General features: G+C 38.2%; 1 protein-coding gene across 1 annotated transcript in view; it reads left to right on the top strand.

Moving 5' to 3' along the window:
* KHDRBS2 (KH RNA binding domain containing, signal transduction associated 2) overlaps positions 1-25,092 on the top strand; it is a 640,575-nt gene extending 615,483 nt beyond the window's left edge. The window contains exon 9 of the mRNA XM_061146045.1: positions 24,869-25,092. Within this exon, the coding sequence (XP_061002028.1) occupies positions 24,869-24,966 (98 nt within the window). The 3' untranslated portion in view covers positions 24,967-25,092. The remainder of the gene's footprint in view (positions 1-24,868) is intronic.
* The last annotated feature ends 411 nt before the right edge of the window (positions 25,093-25,503 follow it).

Genomic DNA, 25,503 nt, shown 5'->3' with positions numbered 1-25,503 from the left:
AAACGGAAAGGATGAATTTGATGATATGTTACTGCATAATTGGTAACGGGATGGGAGATTATTTAGATTATATCACTTTTTCTATCATTATTTTCCTTCTGTCAACATTGCATTTTATTCTCATATTTCTTTATTGTTTCTCATTTTTATTTTTTATTGCAGTATATTTGATCTACAATGTAATTTCAGGTGTAGAGCAAAGTGGACCAGTTACACATACATGTATATCCACTCTTTTTTTTTTTTTTTTTTAAGATTCTTTTCCCATTCAGGCTATCTATTTCTCAATTATTTACATTTAAAATTTTAATACCATGTAAATAAGGCAATAGGGAAAATGTGTGAATATAAATGATTCCTTCTCAGACCTTCCGATGGAGCTGTAGGAGCCATGGTCAGGAGGGCTGGACTCACCTCTGAAACCTATTCTGTTCTTTCATGGTTGTTTAGCTCTTCTGCTGCAGCCAAGTCTAGAGATAGACTCTATCACTTTATAAGCCACCCTGCTCATAAACACTAGCTTTCATTCTGAATAAATCAGAATTTACCAAGCAATTCTCTGCATACAGAAAGCAATTGATAATTTTTAAAAAATATTTCTTAATAAAGTAATGAGGAAAATGTAGAAAGTGGTTTGTCTTATCTGGACACACTAAGAAAGATATTAGGCAGGAATTTTTATATAATAACTTTAATTACCTAAAATTTCAGCCAAATTGGCCGTATTCTTATTGTTGAAAGATTAAACACATTTATGGTCAAAAGTAGACTTCTCTTTAGGATCTTGACTTTTTCTTTGGCCACCAAGATCCGTTGCCATTTTCTGACGTTGTTGAGCAAGTGTTAGTTCAAGAATACATTTCACATTCAAGATAATTTGACTTGCTGTTTGTAAATGTTGATGTATCAACCCTCTATGCATTCTGACTTAGGAAGTGCTTCTTGATTTTCATGTCAGAAAGGTAATTATGCTGACAGAATTTGTTTCTTTTGTTGGAGTCAGGAGATAACATTCCAGAGACAGTAACCAATGCACTGCAACCCTTTTCCATGGTGCAGCTCATAGAAAACAGTGGAGTACAGGAAGGAGGCTGCTCACAAGTCAGGATTCCAGCAGCCCAGTGCCCCTTCCACCATCCCACAATCCGCTCACTGTGACCCGTCTCTGCTGCACTGGGCCATAGGATGCAGTTTGGAACGCTGAACAAAAGCGCCTGTGTTTTACACATTGCACATGTGAAATTAATTACATATTTTTAGAAAAATTTTGCCACAGATGTTAAGAAGTGTAAGTAGATACATAGGTATGACTAACCTAAAAATAAGTTATTTTTCTTACACTAAAAATAATATGTATACACTATAGAAAATTTAGGTCAAAAAAGGAAATTTAAACTATACCCATTTATTTACTCATTCTTTACTGCTTGTTATATGTTTCACTGATTTTTAAATCCAGCATGATACACATCTTATCTAAAAAGAAAACAAAATATAGACTGCTTTATAAAAATTCTTATAAGATTTTCCCATCATAAAAGTTTCTTTTAGTTATGCATTTGACAGAATGTAAAATTTAGTATATTTTCACATGTACTATTATAATTATCCATGAACATGTAGATTTGAAAAGGGATGCTCCTTTTGTATAACCAGGAAATAAAGAAACTGTTTCCCAGGTGGCTCAGTTGGTAAAGAGTCTGCCTGCAATGCAGGAGACCCAGGTTCGATCCCTGGGTTGAGACGAGCCCCTGAAGAAGGAAATGGCAATCCACTCCAGTATTCTTGTCTGGAGAATTCCATGGATAGAGGAGCCCAGAGGGCTACAATTCATGGGTTCACAAAGAGTCAGACATGAGTGATTAACACTTTTCAAAGAAACTGTTTGCATGTCAATCTATATAGTCACGAGATTTATATTTGGAGAGTGTTCATGTTCCCATACCCTATACAGACAATTGAAAAAGGATAGTCAAATGATGAGAAATAGTAAGAGTTCAGCATCATAAATTTGTAGGCTAATTAAATTAATATGCATTATACTCACTGATTTTAGTATTAGGTGATTATGAAAAGTGAACTTTAAGTTCTGCTTCTTGTTTCATAGGTTGCTCATCCTGCCATGTCCAAATGGACAGATGATAATATTTAAATATGCATGTGGACAAGTGATTTGAGGACCCACTCATATAAATTATAGATTGATGTATTTCATTAATTTTCTATACCTCACATGTTAACAAGTATCCACTTATAGCTTATGTGTAATAAACTGTGTGCAGTCTTTTAAATTAATAACATCTACTTCAAAGTGTAAATCTTGCATCTCTGTTTATTCACTTATATTTTGAATTACTTTTTCCTCTTTGTTACATTTTGGTTGTATCATAGATACAGATGTGTATTTTTATAAAATAAAGAGCTCCAATTCTCAGTTTCCTGGCAACACCTAGACTTGAACAATGGTGTGAGGAGACTCACAACCAGCTGCCCCAGATCCTCCTCTTCATCTCAGGATTGAGCTGCAAGAGAGGAACAGGGAATGCTATCCAGGATGATTGGATCCTGCATTAAAAGCCTCATGGATGGAATCTCTTATTCAGGATTCCTTCCAAAATATTTCAAAAGAAACCAGTGGAAGTAGGAATCTAGTCACTGAGTACGACACTTCACTCTGAATCTTTACATATTACATTTCATATATCACCAGATTGTATTTGTATCTTTTGGGCTCATATTTCATGTGGAAGTGACAAATATGCTGACTCCTGTGAATATCATGTATCCTTTTAGGCTTCACTGCAATTAAATTATTCAAGATATTTTTCTACAATTTAATATTGAATATTAAACTATTTTCTTAAAATGATGTAAATATTTAATATTTAAAACAAATATTAATATGAAATATGATACAATTCTATTTAATATATAAAATTAATATGTAATAATCTACTTATATTTAATAACCATCAATGAATTAATGATTATTAAACATTTCATTGATGCTAAATTATTGTCAAATTAATATTTAAATGGTAAATTTATGATAATTTGAACTTATTTTTGTCACATGACTATTTGAATTACAGAAATTGCAAAACAGTTTTTACAGTTTTAAAATATTTCCTAATTTATTAGAGTCTATAATTACTTTGGATAAGTCTGAATAGCTCATAATTCAGTAAGGACAGGCTTTGAATAGAGAGCATGGATCAGCTTGTCTTACGAATACTTTATGTAATAAACACCCTCCAAACTGAGATTGTTAGCTAAGAATGGCAGTAACATTCTCTTCTCAGAGAAGAGAGCTGTTTGTTAAAATGTATTTAATGCACAAACTGAACGGTTAATTATGGATCTATTTCATAGTAGAATTTTAGATGACAGCTGTGTGGAAACATGGAGGGTAATGCTAACACTGTCTTGAAATGAATGAAAGCAAAAGTTTTTGTGCCCTATTCTAGGACATTTGAGTGCCTCACTTCAAGCTGATTGCAGAACACAAACACATTCATTTTGTGTCAAGGAGCTGAATGATTATTATCCCCATGTGAAAATAAGCCCTGTTTTGATTAAACTGTGAAAATAGCAAAGGAAAATGAAGCTATTTGGCAAACATACTGCCATGTGATTCAAGAGCAAACACTGTTTATTTGCAATAATAAATAAAAATAGAAATTTGAGGAAACTGACTCTACAAATAAAGATGAGTTTTCTTAATATAAGCAAGAATGTATCAGTAATTTTTAAAAGTAATGTGTACAAAGTATTGTAGGATTTATTAATATTGATGTTGGTATTGAGAAATATTGAGAAAAATGTCACTGTGATTTATCCAATATTACTTTTAATAGAGATTATTAAACTTTATTTTCAACTAAAGAAGAACTAAAGAAATTGTGCTTCTAAAGTATTTTTAAAATCCAGTTGTAAAATTAACTTAAGTATTAGTTGCTCAGTTGTGTTTGACCTTTGCAACCCCATAGGCTGTAACCCACCGGACTCCTCTGTCCACAGAATTCTCTAGGCAAGAATACCAGAGTGAGTAGCCCTTCCCTTCTCCAGGGGATCTTCCCGACCCAGGGACTGAACCCGGGTCTCCTGCATTATAGGTGGATCCTTTACCATCTGAGCCACCAGGAAATTTAAGGAGAAGCTAGTTTTCTGTCACGTACTATTTCAGAGGTTGCAATGAAATGGATATCTAATCCAACTATTCTTAATAATAAATGCAGACTATGTTGCCTAGGAAGAAACAGCCGAAATGAGCAAGGCTTGCACTGCTTGCATTGCTCATTTTAAGTTAGGTGTGCTTACAGTGGTTTCAATTTTGTTTTGAATCCTGAACTCCTGAATTCAACAGTTTTGGAAACACTGGAACATGTGTTTCAGTATTTTAGATCAGAGATTCTTAACCTTAATTTTACATTTTAGAATCAGCTGGTGAAGTTTGAAAAAAAAAAATACCAGTGTCCAGTTACCATCCCAGTAGAGTTCTATCAAAATATTTTAAGAAATAGTCCTTGGTTAAAAGTTTGCTGGGTGGTCTTCCTGGATGTTAAGGTTGATAATAAGTTTTAGGTGGATTTATGGGAGCCTTCTGATGTGACTAACAGTCTTAATATGAAGGGTCAAAACTGTGTCAGCCATATACATTCTTGAAGGTAATACAAGTTATATACAGGCTACTTTTAGAACACTGTGCAAGTGAACATTGTGTTATGGAACCGGGCATTTTAAAATTCATTTAAAAATGAAAAATCAAATTTAGTCCCTTTTTGAGCAAATTTAGCCCCTTTTTGAAGAAGTATGTTTAAACAGTTAAATTAAAAGTTAATTTCGTCTAAAATTCACTCAGTCAAAAGTCCACCTATAGCAAAGTAATGCTCAAAATTCTACAAGTGAGGCTTCAACAGTACATGAACCGAGAACCTCCAGATGTTCAAGCTGGATTTAGAAATAGCACAGGAACTGAGATCAAGTTCCCAAGATCCACTGGATCAAAGAAAAAGCAAGAGAATTCTATAAAAATATCTAATTCTGCTTTACTGACTATGCTAGCTTCTTAGACTCTGTAGATCACAATTAACTGTGGAAAATTCTTAGAGAGATGGGAATACCAGACCGCCTTACCTGCCTCCTGAGAAACCTGTATGCAGGTCAAGAAGCAACAGTTAGAACCAGACATGTAACAACAGACTGGTTCCAAATTGGGAAAGGAATAAATCAAGGCTGTACACTGTCACCATGCTTATTTAACATATATGCAGAGCACATCATGTGAAATGCCAGGATGGATGTAGTATAAACTGGAATCAAGATTTCTGTGGAAAATATCACTAACCTCAGATATGCAGATGACACCATTATGGCAGAAAGCAAAGAGGAACTGGAGAGCCTCTTGATGAAAGTGAAAGAGGAGAGTGAAAAAGCTGGCTTAACACTCAGCATTCATAGCATGAAGATCATGGCATTTGGTCCCATCACTTCATGGTAAATAGATGGGGAAACAATGGAAATAGTGACAAACTTTATTTTCTTGGACTCCAAAATCACAGCAGATGGTGACTGCAGTCATGAATTTGAAAGACGCTTGTTCCTTGGGAGAATAGCTATGACCAACCTAGGCAGCGTATCAAAAGGCAATCAAGGCTATGGTTTTTCCAGTAGTCATGTATGGATGTGAGAGCTGGACCATAAAGAAAGCTGAGCACTGACAGATTGGTGCTTTTGAACTGTGGTGTTGAAGACTGTTGAGAGTCCCTTGAACAGAAAGAAGATCAAACCAATCAATTAGAAAGGAAATCAATCCTGAATATTCTGATGTTGAAACTCCAATACTTTGGCCACCTGATGTGAAGAACTGACTCATTGGAGAAGACCCTGATACTGGGAAAGATTGAAGGCAGGAGGAGAAGGGGACAATCAAGGATGAGATGGTTGAATGGCATCACTGAATCAATTGACATGAGTTTGAGCAAGCTCTGGGGGATGGTGAAGGCAGGAGAGGAGGCCTGGCATGGTGCAGTCCATGGGTTCACAAAGAGTTGGGTACGACTGAGTGACTGAACCACAACCACCATCAGGAAACTTACAGAAACCTCTTTTATAGCCTCATCCACCAACCCTTCAGCCTTTAGAATTGATACCACAATCACAGAAAGTAGATAAAATTAAATGGTAGAGGAATATGTCCAAGATGAAGAAACTTGATGAAACCCTAGAAAAACAAGTAAATGAAGTTGAGATAGGCAACCCTCCAAAAATTGTATAATAATGGTAATGAAGATGATACAGGATCTTGGAAAAAGAATGCAGGCAAGCATTGAGAAGATGCAATAAATGTTTGACAAACACATAGGAGAACTAAAAAGCAAATAGAGATGAACAATATAGTAATTGAATTGAAAAATACAATAGAAGTAGTGAAAGAAGAATAACAGAGGAAGAAGAGCAGATAAGTGATTTTGAAGACAGAATGGTGGAAATCACTGCTGCAAAACAGAATAAAGGAGAAACATTTAAAAGGAATGAAGGCAGTCTAAGAAACCTCTGGGACAACATTAAACATACCAACATACCAACATATAGGGGTCCCAGAAGGAGAAGAGAGAAAGGACCCGGGAAAATATTTGAAGAGATAATTGCTGAAAACTTCCCTAACATGGAAAAGGAAACTGTCACCTACACCCAGGAAGCATAGAGAAAACCAGGCAGGATAAACTCAAGACGGAACATGCCAAGACAAAAGTAATCAAATTGGCAAAAATAAAATTCAAATAAAAAGTATTAAAAGCAACAAGTATTATACAAAGGTACTCCCATGAGATTATCAGCTAATTTCACAGCAGGAATTCTGCAGATCAGAAGGGAGTGACAGATATGGTCAATACGTAAAGGGGAAAACATACAGCCAAGAATATTCTACCCAGCAAGGCTGTCATTTAGAATTGACAGAGAAATCAAAAGCTTCACATATAAACATAAGGTAAAAGAATTTGGCACCACTAGACCAGCTTTGCAATAAATGCTAACGGAGATTCTCTATGTAGGAAAGACGACAGCAAATTAAAATGACTTTGTACATATCTAAACTGCTATATCAAATCTCATGAGAACAGCAAACCCCAAAACTGCAGTGGATACAAACAAAAAAAGAAAAAAGGAAGAAAAAGCAACCCAAACACAACACTAAAGATGGCCATCATACCACAAGAGAAGAGGACAAGAAAAGAAGAAAAAATGACCTACGGAAACAAACCCAAAACAATTAAGAAAATGCATATAGGACATCTATGTTGATAATTATTTTAAAACTAAATGGATTAAATTCTCCAACCAAAAGACAAAGACTGGCTGAATGGATACTAAAACAAGACCTGTATATATGCTGTATACACAAGACGCACTTCAGACCTAGGGATACATACAGACAGAAAGTAAGGGAATGGGAAAAGATATTCCATGTAAATAGAAATCTAAAGAAAGTTGGAGTAGCAATACCCATAATAGATAAAATAGACTTTAAAATGAAGACTGCTCTAAGATAAACAGAAGGACATTATATAATGATCAAGGGATCCTAAAAGAAGATATATCAATTGCAAATATATATGCATCCAACAAAGAACCTCAATACATAAGGCAAATACTAAAAGCCATATAATGAGAAATTGACAGTAACAAACAGTAATAGTTGGGAGATATTTGTTGTCCAGGTACTAAGTCATGTCCAACTCTTTGTGACCCCAGGGACTGCAGCACTCCTCACTATCTCCCAGAGTTTGCCCAATGGGAGACATTGACACCCCACTTACATCAATGAACAGGACTTCCAGATAGAAAATTACTAAGGAAACATAGGGTTAAATGACAACATTGCGACAGATGGACTTAATTGATATTTATATAGTATTCCACTCAAAAGCAGCAGAATACATATTTTTCTCCTGTGCACATGGGACATTCTCCAGTAGTGATCACATGCTGGGCCACAAAGTGAGCCTCAGTAAATTTAAGAAATTGAAATCCTATAAAACACCACAATGCTTTTCCAACCACAGTAATTACAACCACCACAAATAAAGTACAAGGAAAAAAAACCTGCATAAAACACAAAAAAAGCTGAAGGTTAAATAATATGCTATTAAACCACCATGGATCACTGAAGAAGTCAAAGGAAATAAAAAAATACCTAGAGACAAATGAAAACAAAAAACACAATGATCCAAAGCCTATGGGATGCAAAAATCAACAGTTCTAAGAGGGAAGCTATTATAATAACAATACAATCTTACCTCAGGAAACCAAACAAAATCTAACCTTACACCCAAAAGAGAAAGAGAAAGAACAACAAAACCTAAAGCTAGTAAAAAGAAAAAGAATCATAAAAATCAAAGTAGAATTAAACTAAATAAATATGAAGAAAACAATAGCAAAGATCAATGAAACAAAAATCTGGTTCTTTGAAAAGATAAAAAATATTATTAAACTTTTAGCTAGACTCAAAAAAGGGAGAGAACTCAATTCAATAAAATTAGAAAGGAAAAATTACAACAGACACCACACAAATACAGAGGACTATAAGAGACTACTTCAAGCAACTGTATGTAAATAAAATGAACAACTTGGGAGAAATGAGCAAACTCTTAGAAAGGTACAATCACCCAAGATTGAAATGGAAAGAAATAGAAAATATAAAGAGACTAACCACAAGTACTGAAATATAAATTTTATTTTTAAAATTCTCAACAAAAAAAAGTCCAGAATCAGATGGCTTCACAGCCAAATTCAATCAAACATTCTGGGAAGAGCTAACATCTATCCTTCTGAAACTATTAAAAAACAAACAAAAAAAACCTCAGAGGAAGGAAAACCCTTAAACTCATTCTAAAAGACCACCATTACCCTGATACCAAAATCAGAAAAAGGTACACAACAAAAGAAAATTATAGACTAGTATCATTGATGAACTAGATAGGACAACCCTCAACAAAATACTAGTAATCTGAATCCAACAATATATTAAAAGGATCATACACCATGATGAGGTCTGGGGTGAATAATTTTTCAGTATTCACAAAAATCAATCCATGTGATACACCACATCAACAATTTAAAGAATAAAAATCAGATGATTATGCCAAGAGATGCAGGTAAATCTTCGGACAAATTTCAACACCCATGTATGATTAAAAACTCTCCAGAAAGTAGACATAGAAGGAACCTACATTAAAATAATAAAGGTCATAGAGACAAAGCTACAGCAAACATTACTCTCAATGATGAAAAGCAAAAAGCATTTCCTCTAAGGTCAGAAAGAAGGCCAGATGCTTACTCTCATAACTTTTATTCAACATAGTTTTGGAAGCCCTAGCCATGGCAATCAAAGAAGAAAATAAATAAATAAAAAGAACCCAAATGTGAAAAGAAGAACTATATGTCACTGTTTGCAGATGGCATGATACTATACATAAAAGAATCCTAAAGGAGCTATCAATAACTATTAGACCTCATCAGTGTATTTGGTAACTTTGAAGGGTACAAATTTAATACCAAAAAAAAAAAAAAACTATTGCATTTCTAACACAGTAACAATGAAAGATAAGAAAGAGAAATTCAAGAAACAATCCCATTTACCTTTTCATCAAAATAAAATACCTAGAAATCAGCTCAGTTCAATCACTCAGTCATGTAAAACTCTTTGCAACCCCATGGACTGCATGCAGCACACCAGGCTTTCCTGTCCATCACCAACTTCCAAAGCTTACTCAAAACTCATGTCCATTGAGTCAGTGATGCCATCCAACAATCTCATCCTCTGTTGTCCCCTTCTCTTCCCTCCTTCAATCTTTCCCAGAGTCAGGGTCTTATCCAATGAGTCAGTTCTTCACATTAGGTGGTCAAAGTATTGGAGCTTCAGCATCAGTCCTTCCAGTGAATATTCAGGACTGATTTCCTTTAGGATTGACTGGTTTTATGTCCTTGCAGTCCAAAGGACTGTCAAGAATCTTCTCCAACACCACATTTCAAAAGCATCGATTCTTTGGTGCTCAGCTTCCTTTATTGTCCAACTCTCACATCCATACATGACTACTGGGGAAATTATAGCTTTGACTAGACATACCTCTGTTTGCAAAGTAATGGCCCTGCTTTTAATATGCTGTCTAGGTTGTTCATAGCTTTTCTTCCAAGAAACAAGCATCTTTTAATTTCATGGCCGCAGTCACCATCTGTAGTGATATTGGAGCCCAAGAAAATAAAGTCTGTCAATGTTTCTATTGTGTCCCCATTTATTTTCCATGAAGTTATGGGACCGGATGCCATGATCTTCGTTTTTTGAATGTTGAGCATTAAGCCAGCTTTTTCACTTTCCCCTTTCACTTTCATCAAGAGGCTCTCCAGTTTCTCTTTGCTTTCTGCCATAAGGGTGGTGTCATTGGCATATCTGAGGTTATTGATATTTTCTCCTCCAATCTTCATTCCAGCCTGTGCTTCTTCCAGCCCAGCATTTCACATTATGTGCTCTGCGTATAAGTTAAATAATCAGGATGACAGTATACCACCTTGATGTACTCCTTTTCCAATTTGGAACCAGTCTGTGGTTCCATGTCCGGTTCTAACTGTTGCTTCTTGACCTGCATACAGATTTCTCAGGGGGCGGGTAAGGTGGTCTGATATTCCCATTTCTTTAAGAATTTTCCAGAGTTTGTTGTGTCCACACAAAGGCTTTGGCATATTCAATAAAGCAGAAGTAGATGTTTTTCTGGGACTCTCTTGCTTTTCTATGATCCAACAGATATTGGCAGTTTGATCTCTGGTTCCTCTGCCTTTTTAAATCTGCCATTTCTAAATAAATGCATATTTAGGAATAAGCATGCCTAAAGAGACAAAAGACCTGTACTCTGAAACAACAGTATGTTGATGAAAGAAATTAAATATTACATAAACAAATGGAAAGATATACCATGTTCTTGGATTGAAAGGATTAGTATTGTCAAAATGACTATACTACCCAAGGCAATCTAGAGATGCAATGGAATCCCAATCAAATTGCCAATGCCATTTTTCACAGAGCTAGAGACAAAATGTAATGTGTATGGAGACAGAAGAAACCCCAAATACCCAAAGAAATCTTAAAAAAGGAAAACGGAGCTGGAGGAATCAGACTCCCTGACTTCAGACTATACTATAATGCTATAGTCATCAAAACAGTACAGTACTGGCACAAAAATGGAAATATAGATGAATAGAACAGAAGAAGCTCAGAAATAATCCCATGCACCTATGGTCAAAGAATCTATGATGATAAAGCCAAGACTATAAAATGGAAAACAGACATTCTCTTCAATAAATGGTGCTGAGAAAACTGGACAACTACACATAAAAAATTGAAATTATATCATTCTTTAACACCATACACAAAAATAAATTCAAAATGGATTAAAGATCTAATATGAAACTGTACATGATAAAACTCTTAGATGAAAATATAGGCAGAACAGTCTCTGATAGGAGTCACAGGATCAAGATAAAGATTCATCTCCCAGAGTAATAGAAATAAAAGCAAAACAAATGGGACTTAATTAAACACAAAAGCTTTAGTACAGCAGAAGAAACCATAAACAAACCAAAAAGACAACCCACAGAATGGGAGAAAATATTTGCAAGCATTGTGACCAACAAGAAATTAGTTTCTAACATTCACAAGCAGCTCATGAGACTTAGCATCATCAAAACAAACAACTTAATCAAAGAAGGGGCTGAAGATTTAAATAGACATTTCTCCAAAGAAGACATATAGATAGCCAAGAGGCACATGTAAAGATGTTCAACACTGCTAATTATTAGAGAAATGCAAATCAAACTATGTGATATCACCTCACACCTGTCAGAATGGCTATCATCAAAAGATCCACAAACAATAAATGCTGGACAAGGTGTGGAGGAAAGGAAACCCTCCTACACTGCTCATGGGAATATAAATTGGGTTGGCCACTATGGAAAACAGTGTGGAGGCTCCTTAAGAAACTAAAAATAGAGCTACCATGTGCTGGACTGTGCTTAGTCGCTCAGTTGTGTCCAACTCTTTGTGACCTCATGGACTGAGTCCTCCAGGCTCTTCTTTCCATGGGTTTCTCCAGGCAAGATACTGGAGATGGTTGCTATGCCCTTTCCAGGGGATCTTCCCAACCCAGGAATCAAACCCAGGTCTCCCACGTTGCTTGCAGATTCTTTACCATCTGAGCCACCTGGGAAGCCCAAGAATACTGGAGTGGGTAACCTAACCCTTCTCCAGGAGATCTTGACCCAGGAATCAAATTAGGATCTCCTGCATTGCAGGTGGATTCTTTACCAGCTGAGCTACCAGGGAAGACCCAGAGCTATCACATAACCCTGCAAATCCAGTCCTTGGCGTATATCTGATGAAAAGCATAGTCTGAAAGGATACACACATCCCAATGCTTATTACAGCACACTGCTTACAATAGGCAAGGTATGGAAGCAATTTAAATGTCCATCGACATAAAAATGGATAAAGATGTGAAAATACATATACATACATATACACAGTGGAATATTACTTAGCCATTAAAGACAATGAAATAATACCATTTGCAGTAAATTGGATGGACCTAAAGGTTTGTCATAGAGTGAAATAAGTCAGACAGAGAAAGAGAAGTAGTCTGATATCACTTATATGCAGAATCTTTTAAAAAATGATACAGAACAGAAACAGACTCACTGACTTAGAGAACAAACTTATGGTTACCAAGTGGAATGGGTGTAGGGGGATAAGGATAGTTAGGGAGTTTGAGGTTGACATGTACACACTGCTCTGTTTAAAATGGATAACCAGCAAGAACCTAATGTATGACATAGGAAACTCCACTCAGTATTATGTAAAATAATTTGAAAAGAATCGATACATGAATCACTTTGTTGTACACCAGAAACTAACAATGTCATAAATCAACTATAATAGAAATTGTTTTTTAACCAATAAATTAAAAAATAAAATAAAAATAAATAACACCACCACGAAGGAGAGGGATGTTATACTAATCATTAGGGACTTCACCTAAGAACTTCTTCAAAGACTTAAATGGGTCTCACTGCTTGAGGAAAATATCAGTATTCGGGATAAGTTCCTGCCATTACTGACTCAATGGACATGAGTTTGAGCAAACTCAGGGAAATAGTGATGGACAGAGAAGCCTGTTGTGCTGCAGTTCATGAGGTCACAAAGAGTGGGACACGACTTAGTGACTGAATAACAACAACCTCAATAGCCAAGAGAAGCGCTTCAAAATTCCCAAAGACCCAACCTATCTCCGACTTGTGGGAGCTTTACCAGAAATCATCATTCTTAATACGAACCAAAATAGTAAGTGATCAAAAAATGCACTATAACATTTACTCATTGTTAGGGAAGATGTAAGGTTTTTCTTAATATATTAAACAAAGTGAAACCTTTCATTTGCCAATATTTAATAGGTATCTAAATTTGGGTCTTTTGTACTTGAAATCTTAAACTAATTTGTTCTACTGATTCTTTTCCCAGATTGGTCCATTTCCATGCAATAATAAAATGACTTTCCATTTTTAAAGTCTTACCTTTATCAATAAAATTACTTGTATTTTGAAACCATAGAACTTTTTTTTCAATAAGCAATATAGAATACTTACATTCTTTACATGATCACTAAAGTCATCAAATCTAATTTTCTAAAACAGAGCCAAGAGTCAGACCATGTTTGGCCCTGCATGGAATTCCTTGCTAAAAATTTGGGGCTTTATCTTAAGTGTGCTACAAGAGCAACTGAACAGGCATAACTAATTGTACTTGGACAAGTCCTTCTCTCAAGAAGATGGAGAATAATAATGTATATACACACACAACAGTAGAGAATATATATATATATATATATATATATATATATATACTCTACTATATATATATATAATACATATATATGTATATGTACAATGTGTGTGCATATGTATAATAAAACATATATAATTATGGCATATACATGTATACTTACATATACATGTGTAGATGCTTAAAATAAAGGAAAAACAAAACAATAACAAGGTAGTTGTGTATGTACTCAGGGCAAAGATGATAATGGCTTGGCATGGATAGGATTAGTAGGAATAGAAAGAAACAGATGAGCTAAATGGTTGAGAAAAGACAAACCCTGATGATTGCTTATATCTACTGAGGAAACTTCAGAGGATGCTGAGGGTTTTTGATACACAACTAGGTAAATTGATGGTAATAGTGCTATTCACTGAAATATGAAACTTACAACATTAAGTAGCATGGAGAAAGAGTTTTTAAAAAAAAATGACTGACACTTGAGGAGATGTCCCACAGGCATTTAGATATGCATGTCAGAAGCTCACAGTGGTTTGTGACAATTAAAATACACCATCAATGTGTAGATGAAAAGACTTGCCGACTTGTCAAAGATGCCTTTCCATAAGAAAGAGGCAGAACTAGAACCCAAATGCAGGCCTGGCTATAGGACTAACAGGTTGTTGTTGCTTAGTTGCTAAGTCATATCCAACTCTTGCGATCCCTGTGGACAGAGGAACCTGCCAGTCTCCTCTGTCCATGGGTTAGGACTCATAGGACTTTCATTCAAGCTCAAGGATACATCTGAGGGAGGCCTGTGGCTTCTTTTTGGGTACAAAATGAAGATGCAAAATATTTAAATACAATTATTCAATAAACAATTACCAAGTACCTATCATATGTGTCTTAAAACTCTAGAGTTTGGAATGGAATAGCTTCATTATTCTCTAAATGGATTATCCCAAGTGTTACTTGTTTCTAATTCCAAAGAGGTAAGGTGGGAAGATCAGTATATATGTAATTTTGGTGAAGATGGGAGTACATGCAATCAAGCACATATCTTTTGCTGAGGGCTTGTGCCAGTCACAAGAAGTAGTCATCACTATTAAGAATGTTGGTGCTTTTGTAGACATGAAAAGGTAGAAGAATTGGGCTCATAAAATTGGTTCCTGAAAATACCTAGATATCTGAAGACCTGTTCTTCTAGTTTTTGCCCAGAGAATGCCTCATTTCTGCTCTCCATCCTGCACTTCTTTCAGGGGGTGTTGAAAATCATCAGCTGCAGCCGTACATGGTTTAATCCTTGTAGTAGTAGATGGCAAGTGTCAATTTGTAGTTGACATTTCTTAGAACATAACTCATTATGTTCATCTCTGAAAAGAGATGTTGGTCAGTCATATTTCCCCCTCATTACTCTTCCATTTTACCCTCTGTGTCTTAAAACAATAAACTCTGCAATTACATATAGTGACAATACAAATTGTGTGAATAAAATGGTTGAACCATTAGGTTCTAATATTTCAATAATATTATAAAAAGTTCAGAGCAGATCAGCTAAAAATGACTTTCACTTTGGATAAATATACACCTAGATTTTCCCCTCAGCAAATTCACTTCAAGCAGCCCACATTTTTGTTAACAAAATTAAAGCTACATTCTCACACATTTAGCTAATCAATTATTTGTTGTTGGACTCAATTGTTATACAATCAGAGAGGAGTAAAATAAATTGTCTTATTTGCTAGCCAAGCAAAGAAAAGTAAAAAGAGAATGGAATCCAGGGGCTTCCTTCAGATAAAAGAAAGTGAAGTCGCTCAGTCATGTTAGACTTTTTGAGACCCCATGGACTTTAGCCCACCAGGCTCCTCCATCTGTGGAATTTTCTAGGCAAGAGTACTGGAGTGGGTTGCCATTTCCTTCTGCAGGGGATCTTCCCGATCTAGGGATCGACCCCGGGTCTCCCCCATTGCAGGTAGATGCTTTACTGTCTGACCCACCAAGTGGAAAGATGGTGAGACAATTATAAATATATATGTTCTGTACTCTTGTAGCACATTTAAGATAAAGTCCCAAATTTTAGCAAGGAATTCCATATATATGTTAGGAAAGCTACTAAACTTTCTGAGTTATTGCTTTCTCATCTTAAAGGAAGACAACACTAGCACCTATCTTGCAAGAAAATTGTATTTGCTAATAAAATACATAAAATGCCTAGCACTACACATGACCCCTAGTAGGTGTATCTTCATTTTTTTAGTAGGATAGGTATTTTACAATTAAATAATGAAAATTTGCATTATTATTATAGAGTTTTACAACCACTAAAAAGCATCTAACTTAACATATTCTCTTTGGGAATAAATAGCCATAAAGTGATATGTTCTTAAATATTTAAAAGATGCTTTTAAATAGAATGATATTCCTCTAAGAAATGAGAAATCTGAGTACAACAAACTGAGTGGCTCAGAGCCAATGTGAACTTTAATAAATCTGTTGTAATGCTCTTGTATGATTATATGATGGGAAACCAAAGACAGTTGTGAGTTGTTACAATAGAGATCAATTTAGGTTTCTCACATTAAGGTGTGATTTTTGCAAATTGGTTTGCAGTATGTGAAAAATAAGTGACAAGGGCTGTCCATTTTTGTTGCAGTGTGATTAAAGAAAATTTTGATATTCTTTTTCATATCTCAGAAATAAAAGCAACTAGTTATCTAGCAAAATGTGAGCATAAGAGCTATGCCCTAGATAATCTTTATGATGCTCTATGTCCTTTCTGAGCTACTCTCTAACAGCAATTTACTTTGAAGATGGCATGTTAAACCTACTTCTGGGAACAAAAACATTAAAATTTTACTTTCCAGGTAAATAATACAGACTTTTCATAAATTGGCACCTTTTTCCTGAGCTTCATTCCCCCCCTAACAACCTCAATGTTCATAGTATCTCTACAGCAATCAGAGAACATCATTTTGCAAGTTTAAAAATAATCCAGATTTTCCTTTCCCACTCTGACTGCTCCCCAAAGTACCTAATCCTGTGGTGGGAATGAAAGTGCATTGAGAAATACTTACCACTTAATAGTCCTGATTTGCTGAGAGCAGAGCATTTGAGATGCAAAAGATTTTAAAGTCACTAGAGTAACATTTAATGCAGAAGAAGAGTTACCTGAGTGTGGGGACAGAGCAAATTAGCCAAGATGGTGTGTTCAGGCTCTCTCACCCACGTTTTGTAAACAATGACTATGAAACAGCTGAGATCATTTATAGCACTGCACAGTGGACATCACGAGGTACTTGCTTGGTCACAAGCTACTTTGTGCTGCAGTGATATGTAAGCTCCACCCAGAAAGCGGCGGCATTACTACTGCATCAGAGCTGTGTCTGTTGGGTCAACCACGAGAGGAGAGAATTGTGGTATGGCTGCTGTGTCAGCCAGGAGAGAAGAAATGTGTCTTGAATTTCTACAGTTCCTTGAGTCTTCTTCCAGCCTCTTAGCTTGTGCCTTTCCTCCCCTGGGTTCAGCTTACAGTGAGATACACAGCAAGACAATTGATGACATGAACAGCATCAGTGATACACTGAGTAATTCACATCCCTTTATCAAAGTAAAATATTCTGGAATGATGCTTATTAGCATATAAGGGATATACACCTATAAATCCTGCAAAACACTGTGGCCTAATTGCTAAGAATGTGTTTCTGAATGAGTCCTATTTCACTTATTTTGCATAATTGATTCTTAAATTCATTTTAGTAAGATCATTTCTTTATTTGTACCTTATAAATATTTACAGTGTCCTTACTACTTGTCTATCACTGTAAAAAAGTCTTTCATTTTTTATCTGTTAGAATCAAACTAGATCAGGTGGTGATGTTATTGAAAGGAGGTTTGGGGAGGAGGGCGTGTGTCTGGCTGCTCACCGCTCAAAAGCCAGTAAACAGGCCAGGCTGGTGGAAAGGAAAGTTTGCTTTATTTCAGATGCCGGCAACTTGGCGGGAGGGTGGCAGACATTTGTCCACAGGATGACTCCCCCTTGACAAGCAGTGGGTGAGAGCCTCTATAGATGGCAGGGGCAGGGGTGGGGGGTGGTGCTCCATGCAGAAACAGCACAGTCATCTCTAACAGTCATTTTCAAATTGGTCATCAGTGTTCTGACTAGCATCATTTTGGTTGTTTTCAGTTCAGTTCAGTTGCTCAGTCGTGTCTCACTCTTTGTGACCCCCATGAACCACAGCACGTCAGGCCTCCCTGTCTATCACCAACTCCCAGAGTTCACCCAAACCCATGTTCATCGAGTCGGTGATGCCATCCAACCATTTCATCCTCCATCGTCCCCTTCTCCTCCTGCCCTCAATCTTTCCCAGCATCAGGGTCTTTTCCAATGAGTCAGCTCTTCGCATCAAGTGGCCAGAGTATTGGAGTTTCGGCTTCAGCATCAGTCCTTCCAATGAACACCCAGGACTGATCTCCTTTAGGGTGGACTGGTTGGATCTCCTTGCAGTCCAAGGGACTCTCACAAGTCTTCTCCAACACCACAGTCCAAAAGCATCAGTTCTTCAGTGCTCAGCTTTCTTTATGGTCCAACTCTCACATCCATACGTGACTACTGGAAAAACCATAGCCTTGACTAGATGGACCTTTGTTGGCAGAGTAATGTCTCTGCTTTCTAATATGCTGTCTAGGTTGGTCATAACTTTCCTTCCAAGGAGTAAGTGTCTTTTAATTTCATGGCTGCAGTCACCATCTGCAGTGATTTTGGAGCCCAGAAAAATAAAGTCAGCCACTGTTTCCACTGTTTCCCCTTCCATTTGCCATGAAGTGATGGGACCGGATGCCATGATCTTAGTTTTCTGAATGTTGAGCTTTAAGCCAACTTTTTCACTTCCCTCTTTCACTTTAATCAAGAGGCTCTTTAGTTCTTCTTCACTCTCTGCCATAATGGTGGTGTCATCTGCACCACCCTTGGTTGTTTTAGGTACAGTTAATCTTCAGTTCTGGGATGGACTTATTCCCATTTCATTGCAGTCAGTTCTCAGAATTGTGGCAGCTCAAGTCCTGGGTACAGTCTGGTCATCCTATAGTTAACTTCTCCACCTGGTGTTTTGGTATCTATAAGACAGCTCGCAGGATATGGCTCAGAATATTATCTACAGCCTTTGAGAAACAACTAAAGGTCCTTGACTATGTTTAATGACTACGCTATTACTATTTAGTCTCCTTAGACTGTTTTCCTTTGCTTCAGCATTTCTCACTTCTCTGATTAAATTTATTCTTTGACTAAAGTTTTCCACAGGCAAAAGGCAGGCAGAAGGCATGGTGGGGGCTGGGGGTGTGGGCAAGGATCATAGAGTCCTGCTCCATTTCGGTACAAAATAATTAATACAGGAAACATTTTAAAGAATATGAGTTCTCTGGGTTAAACAGGGTCTGAATTCTTAGTCACACCATATATTTATTCAGAAAATAAGCTACTTGATTCAGTGTTAAAGTTCAATCCAAGTTGAATTGAATGATGGGAGTTAGTAACTCCCATCTGCAGGCTTTCCTCAGATGTCTATTACAACTGTCGTGATTTATGACACCTCATGTTACTCTTGTCCTGTGATCTCCTCAAGGCTCCTTAAACCATCTTCCTATGCAGGGCTTAGTATAAGGACTGGCACATAGGAGATCTGAAAGAAAAACAAGAAAATTTTATTTAATGAATGCTTTATTTGCCTACTTTCCTTCCTATTGTATATTGTCAGTCAGTTCAGTCACTCAGTCCTGTCTCACTCTTTGCAACCCCATGGACTGCAGCCCACCAGGCTTCCCTGTCCATCACCAACTCCCGGAGCTTACTCAAACTCATGTCCATTGAGTCGGTGATGCCATCGAACCATCTCACCCTCTGTCGTCCCCTTCACCTCCTGCTTTCAATCTTTCCCAGCATCAGAGTCTTTTCAAATGAGTCAGTTCTTCACATCAGGTGGCCAAAGTATTGGAGTTTCAGCTTCAGCATAAGTAAGCAACTTCCAATGAATATTCAGGACTAATTTCCTTTAGGATGGACTGATTGGATCTCCTTGCAGTCCAAGGGACTCTCAAGAGTCTCCTCCAACACTGAAGTTCTAAAGCATCAATTCTTCAGCGCTCAGCTTTCATTATACACTGTAAGGTACATTAAAATCTGGATTGGGAAACCCAACCAGAAATGGTAGGGATTTAATCAAATCAGTTGAACTCTACTTCCCATATCTTCATTTGCTTTTTCCAGAGCCACAATTCAGTAAACCACTCCAGTAATTTCCAACTTGGCAGTTAGTTTGTTCCCTTTTCTAAGGAATAATGTATTTATTTGCTCTATTCATATACATAGAGTAGCTAGTGCTTCTCAGGAAACAATTATCTTGATATTGAGAGAATTTTACTCTCCCTATCGTTTTCTAAAAGTTAAAAGAATGCTAAATTTTATTGTCTGCAATAATTTTTCAATAACATCCTTCATAGGAATTGAAATATTTGGCCAGGACTCCGAAATTTGTATGGAGTACTAAAATATTTTACATCCACTCTATCTGCTAAATAGAAGAACCCCAAGAAGACAGACAAATTCGAAGTTCACCTGGATCTTTCGAAGTTCACATTTTAGAGAATTCCCATCATTAGCACTTTATAATAATTTGTCTATCCCTATGTGCAAGGTTCTATGGTGGACTCAAGTTGAAATCACTCTGAATTTCTAAGAATTACTTATATCTCTGAATTAATTCAAGAGCTTCCGGGGAGCAGTGACAACACAAGGCTCACTGACGCACTGTATGATTCATGACGAAGGAAACTGTTTATTGAGTGAGTGCTTTCCAGTCCAGACCCAAAGTCCAAAACTTGAGTGAGAGAAGCTGGCTTGTATTACATTGTGGTGACTGACTATCTGTAACCATTCTGATATTAAGAAAAATATAGACCAAGGGAATATGCACAGATAGAACTAGTATTTCCCTCACCTTTTATTATTGAAAAGATGTGAACAATGGGCCCAAGATCTGGATTAAGTGAAATTGATTTCTTCTGCTAATGGTAAGGACTCTTAGACAAATCTAAAACTCCCTTTGCCTGGGGAGGATCTCAGTTTGCCTTTTTTGTTAACGTTGAAGTGGAATATGGCCTTTGTAGCCTGACACCAAATTAAATCTCAAAGACTGAATTTGGGGTGAAGCAGAAGAGAACTGACTTGGGCCCGCGCCTCCCCCGTCATTCCAGGGAGGGTCCCGCTGGGCCCGCCAGGCACCCGGCACGTGGGGCCACTCGTTTGCCCTGCGCCCCGGCAGGCCCAGTGGTGAGCCCAGGGCGGGGAGGCGAGGTCGGGCTCCGCAGTCCCGCAGCCTTGAGGAGCCTCCAGCCGCAGCCGGTGTGCGGACTCGGCTGGGTCGCCTCGCTCGAGAGAGTGTCCCCAGGACGAGAGCCTTGGGGTCGGGCTAGAAGAAGACGGCTCTGCGGCGGACGGACGGGCGAGATGGGCGGGCTGGGCGCCTCCGCTGCACGCGGTGAGGCCGCGGCCCAGGGACGCGGGAGGCTCCGGGGTGGCTGGGCCTGCCGGCGCCCCAGGGCCGCCCCCGTGTCCGCGGCGCCTGTGTTCCCGCCGTCTCCGCCGCGTCTCGGTGTTCCCGGCCCCCGGAGCGCCCGCGCCCCTCGCGGTGCAGACGCGCCGCCCTCAGTCGCGGCCCGCACCGCCCGGCCCCGCAGGGGGCCAACCTCGCCCACGTCCCCCGTCTGGGGCCGAAGTGGCCTCGTCTCGCGGCGGTGTAGTCCCCCTGCCTCTTGGCCGGCGGCCCGCCGGGCGGAGAGCCCTCCGTGGTTCTGGGGGGAGCTGGGCACGGAGGGCTGCGCGTGGGGGGCGCAGGACGGCAGTGCCGGAGTGTTCTCCCGGAGGGGGCCCGGACCGCCCCTGTGCTGGAGGCCTCTGGCGGTGAGACCCCGTGATGGGCCCCGGGGGCCTACTTGCATCCGGATCATTTTGAACAGCCCAGGGGCTGGTCGTGGTGGCGCGCAGCCTCCCCACCTCCACCATCAGTCTGCTGTTCTGGAGAGTTGTCGTTATTTAGTTGCTAAGTCATATCTGACTCTTTTGTGACCCTATGGAATGTAGCTCGCCAGCTTCCTCCATCCATGGAATTTTTCTCAGGCAAGAATACCGGAGTGGGTTGCCATTTCCTTCTTCAGGAGACTTTCCTGACCCAGGGACTGAACTGGTGAATTCTACATTGGCAGGCAGACTATCACTACGCCACCAGGGAAGCCCCCTGGAGCTTTAGATAAAGTCAAATAAAACTAAGTCAGTGAGTTTTTATTAAACACATGTGCTCTGTGGCAAGTCCCCAAGATTATGCCAGTTTAAAAGCTCTAACAAATCTGGGAGTAGATATGGCAGCTACGACTGTGTTGTTTTGCGTTTCTGCAGGAACATTCAGCGTCTAAGAAACAATCCAGGACTTCATCCCCTGGGAAACTTGAAACCTATATTATTCGCAGCTCCTAAAACACATAAATTGTAACTCAGGGATCTTCAACACCTTAGATCAAATGAAGCAAAAGGTGGTGCATTCCCCCTGTTAAAAACAGTAATAGAACAGGGTAGATTTTATCTTCTGTCACTAGAGGGTGAAGACATTGACATATTCTTGATAATTCATAGACCAAGTATAAAATTCACATTATATAAGGCTGACAAGGCTTAACCTATTTTCCCTTCCAGTATATCAAAGAAATTTTTCTTTAATTCCAATCAAGTACACAGATCACATTATTCTCCAAAATGTCTATGTTGAGAAAGTCCAGCTGCTGCTGCTGCTGCTAAGTCGCTTCAGGCTATGCGTCTATGGGGTCTGTGTGACCCCATAGACGGCAGCCCACCAGGCTCCCCCGTCCCTGGGATTCTCCAGGCAAGAACACTGGAGTGGGTTGCCATTTCCTTCTTCAATGCATGAAAATGAAAAGTGAAAATGAAGTTGCTCAGTCGTGTCTGACACCTAGTGACCCCATGGACTGCAGCCTACCAGGCTCCTCCGTCCATGGGATTTTGCAGGCAAGAGTACTAGAGTGGGTTGCCATTGCCTTCTCCGGAGAAAGTCCAGCAGCTCGGACTTAAATTTCTGTCTTCAAGAGATGCTGTGAAAAAGACCAATATCTACAACCCCCCACCAAAAAGGAAAACATGATATGGAGTGTGGCCTGTAAGCCTTTCCTGTAAAAGTCCAGAGTGTAAATACTTTAGGCTTTGCACCAGTATGGTCACAATCACGCAAGTCTTCCTTTGTAGAAAAAAGGCAACCACATACAATGTTTTAATAAATAAGCATACTTGTATTCTAATAAAACTGCATTTATGAAAACAGACATCTGGCCAAATTTGGCTCAAAGGTCTTAGTTTTCCAACCCCTGATCCAGGTATATCTATATTCTGACCCAAGGTAACATTTCTCATATTTATTTAGGGTCTCACTTTTATGTCCCAATATATACTGAAATAAACATAAGCATGTTTATTAAAGGGTTTCCCTCGTGGCTTAAACGATAAAAATAAATAGTGAAAGAGATGAAGTCCTTCATTTATCATCTTATATCATTTGTAATGAAGGTATTCTGATGAAGGATATCCTTAGACACCTAATGTTCACCCCTTTAATGCTATTTTCCCCTACATCAACCCAACTTTTGTTCATTTTTCTATATGGTATATCATTATTCCTTGCATCATAGTAAGTACAATTTAAATTTTTTCCTATTATGTTTGCTGATGACATTTTTAGAGCACTTGAACTTTCCAGAGGTATATGCCCTCAATCTGCAGTGATTTTCCAGTTACTCCCATTACCACCACCTTTTATATCAGCTATCGATACCACTGTATGTCTTTCTAGTAATCCCTCTTCTTATTCCCATACTTCCTCCCACCATAGTCCAGTCTGCTCTCTAATGAAGAACTGAATTCTGATTGAAAGGCCTAGATAACCTAGCTTCTGGGACCATATAAGTCACCACGGACACCTTGGCCCTTTGGAAAAGCACATTTCCCTTCCAGGTACACAGACTTTACAGAAACTATTTTTCACAACACCCAAAAGCTTGGTTGCTTTTCTTGTCTGTTGGCCAGGTCCCAGAACATTGAGGTTACTGGCAGTCAGATTAAACATAAATGATGAATTGTCCTAGTGTACTAATACCGCTTTATTTTCCAACTTGTTTATTGGAAAAACTGATAGAAGATTTTTCTTTACTGATTTGGCTACTGAGACTTACTCTCACTAACTTGGATAGATTAGCACAAATGAACCTCAAACTTGGACCCTGATCTGTGACCACAACCTTTCTGGCATCAGGGACTGGTTTCACAGAAGACAGTTTTTCCACAGGCCAGGGTGGGGGAAGGTTTGGGGATGATTCAAGTGCACTTTATTTCTAACTTAATGCCACTGCTGATCTGACAGGAGGTACCAGTCCGTGGCCCAGAGGCTGGGAACCCTTGATCTAGGGGACCATGTAAAAATTCCCAAACCCTGGGTCTCAACCTTTAGAGTTTCTAATCATTTGGTTTTGGAGATAGAAAACAGACATTAGGCATTTTGGGTCTTGTTTCGTTTCAAGATTCCCAGATTATTCTTATGTTAATCAGTGGCTAAAAACTGCTGTTTTCCCCTATCCAGCTTCTTTTAGGAGTCTGTGTAAAGAATAAGAAAGGGGTGGTTTACCTTGATGCTCCTCTTTCTTTTTAATATGGACTTTCTGTTTAAATGTTCTTAACTTTCTGTGCTTTGAAAAATGCCATGCTGGCTTATTTCCAAGTGGTTGCATTTCAAAATATATACTTTTTTTGGATGATCTCACCATGTGGAACATGTAGTAAGGCTAGAGCCTTCAGTGTTAAGATGCCTTACTCTCTTTTCTACTATTTCATCTTAAGTAACTGCTTTCAATAACTGTGAAGGAAAGTGAATGTTACTATCTATCTCTTGTTCATAGCGCCAGAAGAATGGGCCACGACTCACTCCAGCCTGAAAGCACCTCCATCAAGGTCAGCCCGAGGAGGATACAGGGAGCACCCCTATGGTAGATACTGAGGGTTCTCCTCGCCTGTGACCTCACCTCAGAGACAGTTCATAGCCTGTGGTCTCCACATAAACAACAACATGACAAGTAATAGTCCTTTTTTTTTGTTCCTATTCTAGGGATAACTGCCCATGATTGCTCCCATCTATTTCTTGTATTTCCCCTATACAGTTGGCATGACAATGACAACTATTATTATTTTACAACACAGACTAAAAAAGATGTTGGCAAGCATCGTCTATAAACCATCATTCAGTAGGATGATACTCTCTGGGTTGTTTTCATTGTTGTGTGTAATCTTTTTCTCTCTCTCTCTCTATTATTTTTTTTTTTTTTTTTAACAAAGAGCATGAATCTCTTAACAGACTTTGAGTCTCAATCAATTAGAAAAACTTTGTTTAAGTTTACTAAAAGACTGTAACACAATATTTGAACTAGCTATAATAAAGTTGTAGATAAGATGTTTTAACCTGTCTTTTAATATCTGTTAGTTAGATGAAGCTGTTTGATATTAAGTTTGTAAATTTAATTTTAAATGCTGTTTTAAT

This window comes from Dama dama, chromosome 7 (assembly GCF_033118175.1).
Source record: "Dama dama isolate Ldn47 chromosome 7, ASM3311817v1, whole genome shotgun sequence".
Lineage (NCBI taxonomy): Eukaryota > Metazoa > Chordata > Mammalia > Artiodactyla > Cervidae > Dama > Dama dama.
Note: the sequence above shows the minus strand (reverse complement) of the source record. Positions and strands in the feature narration are given on the sequence as shown.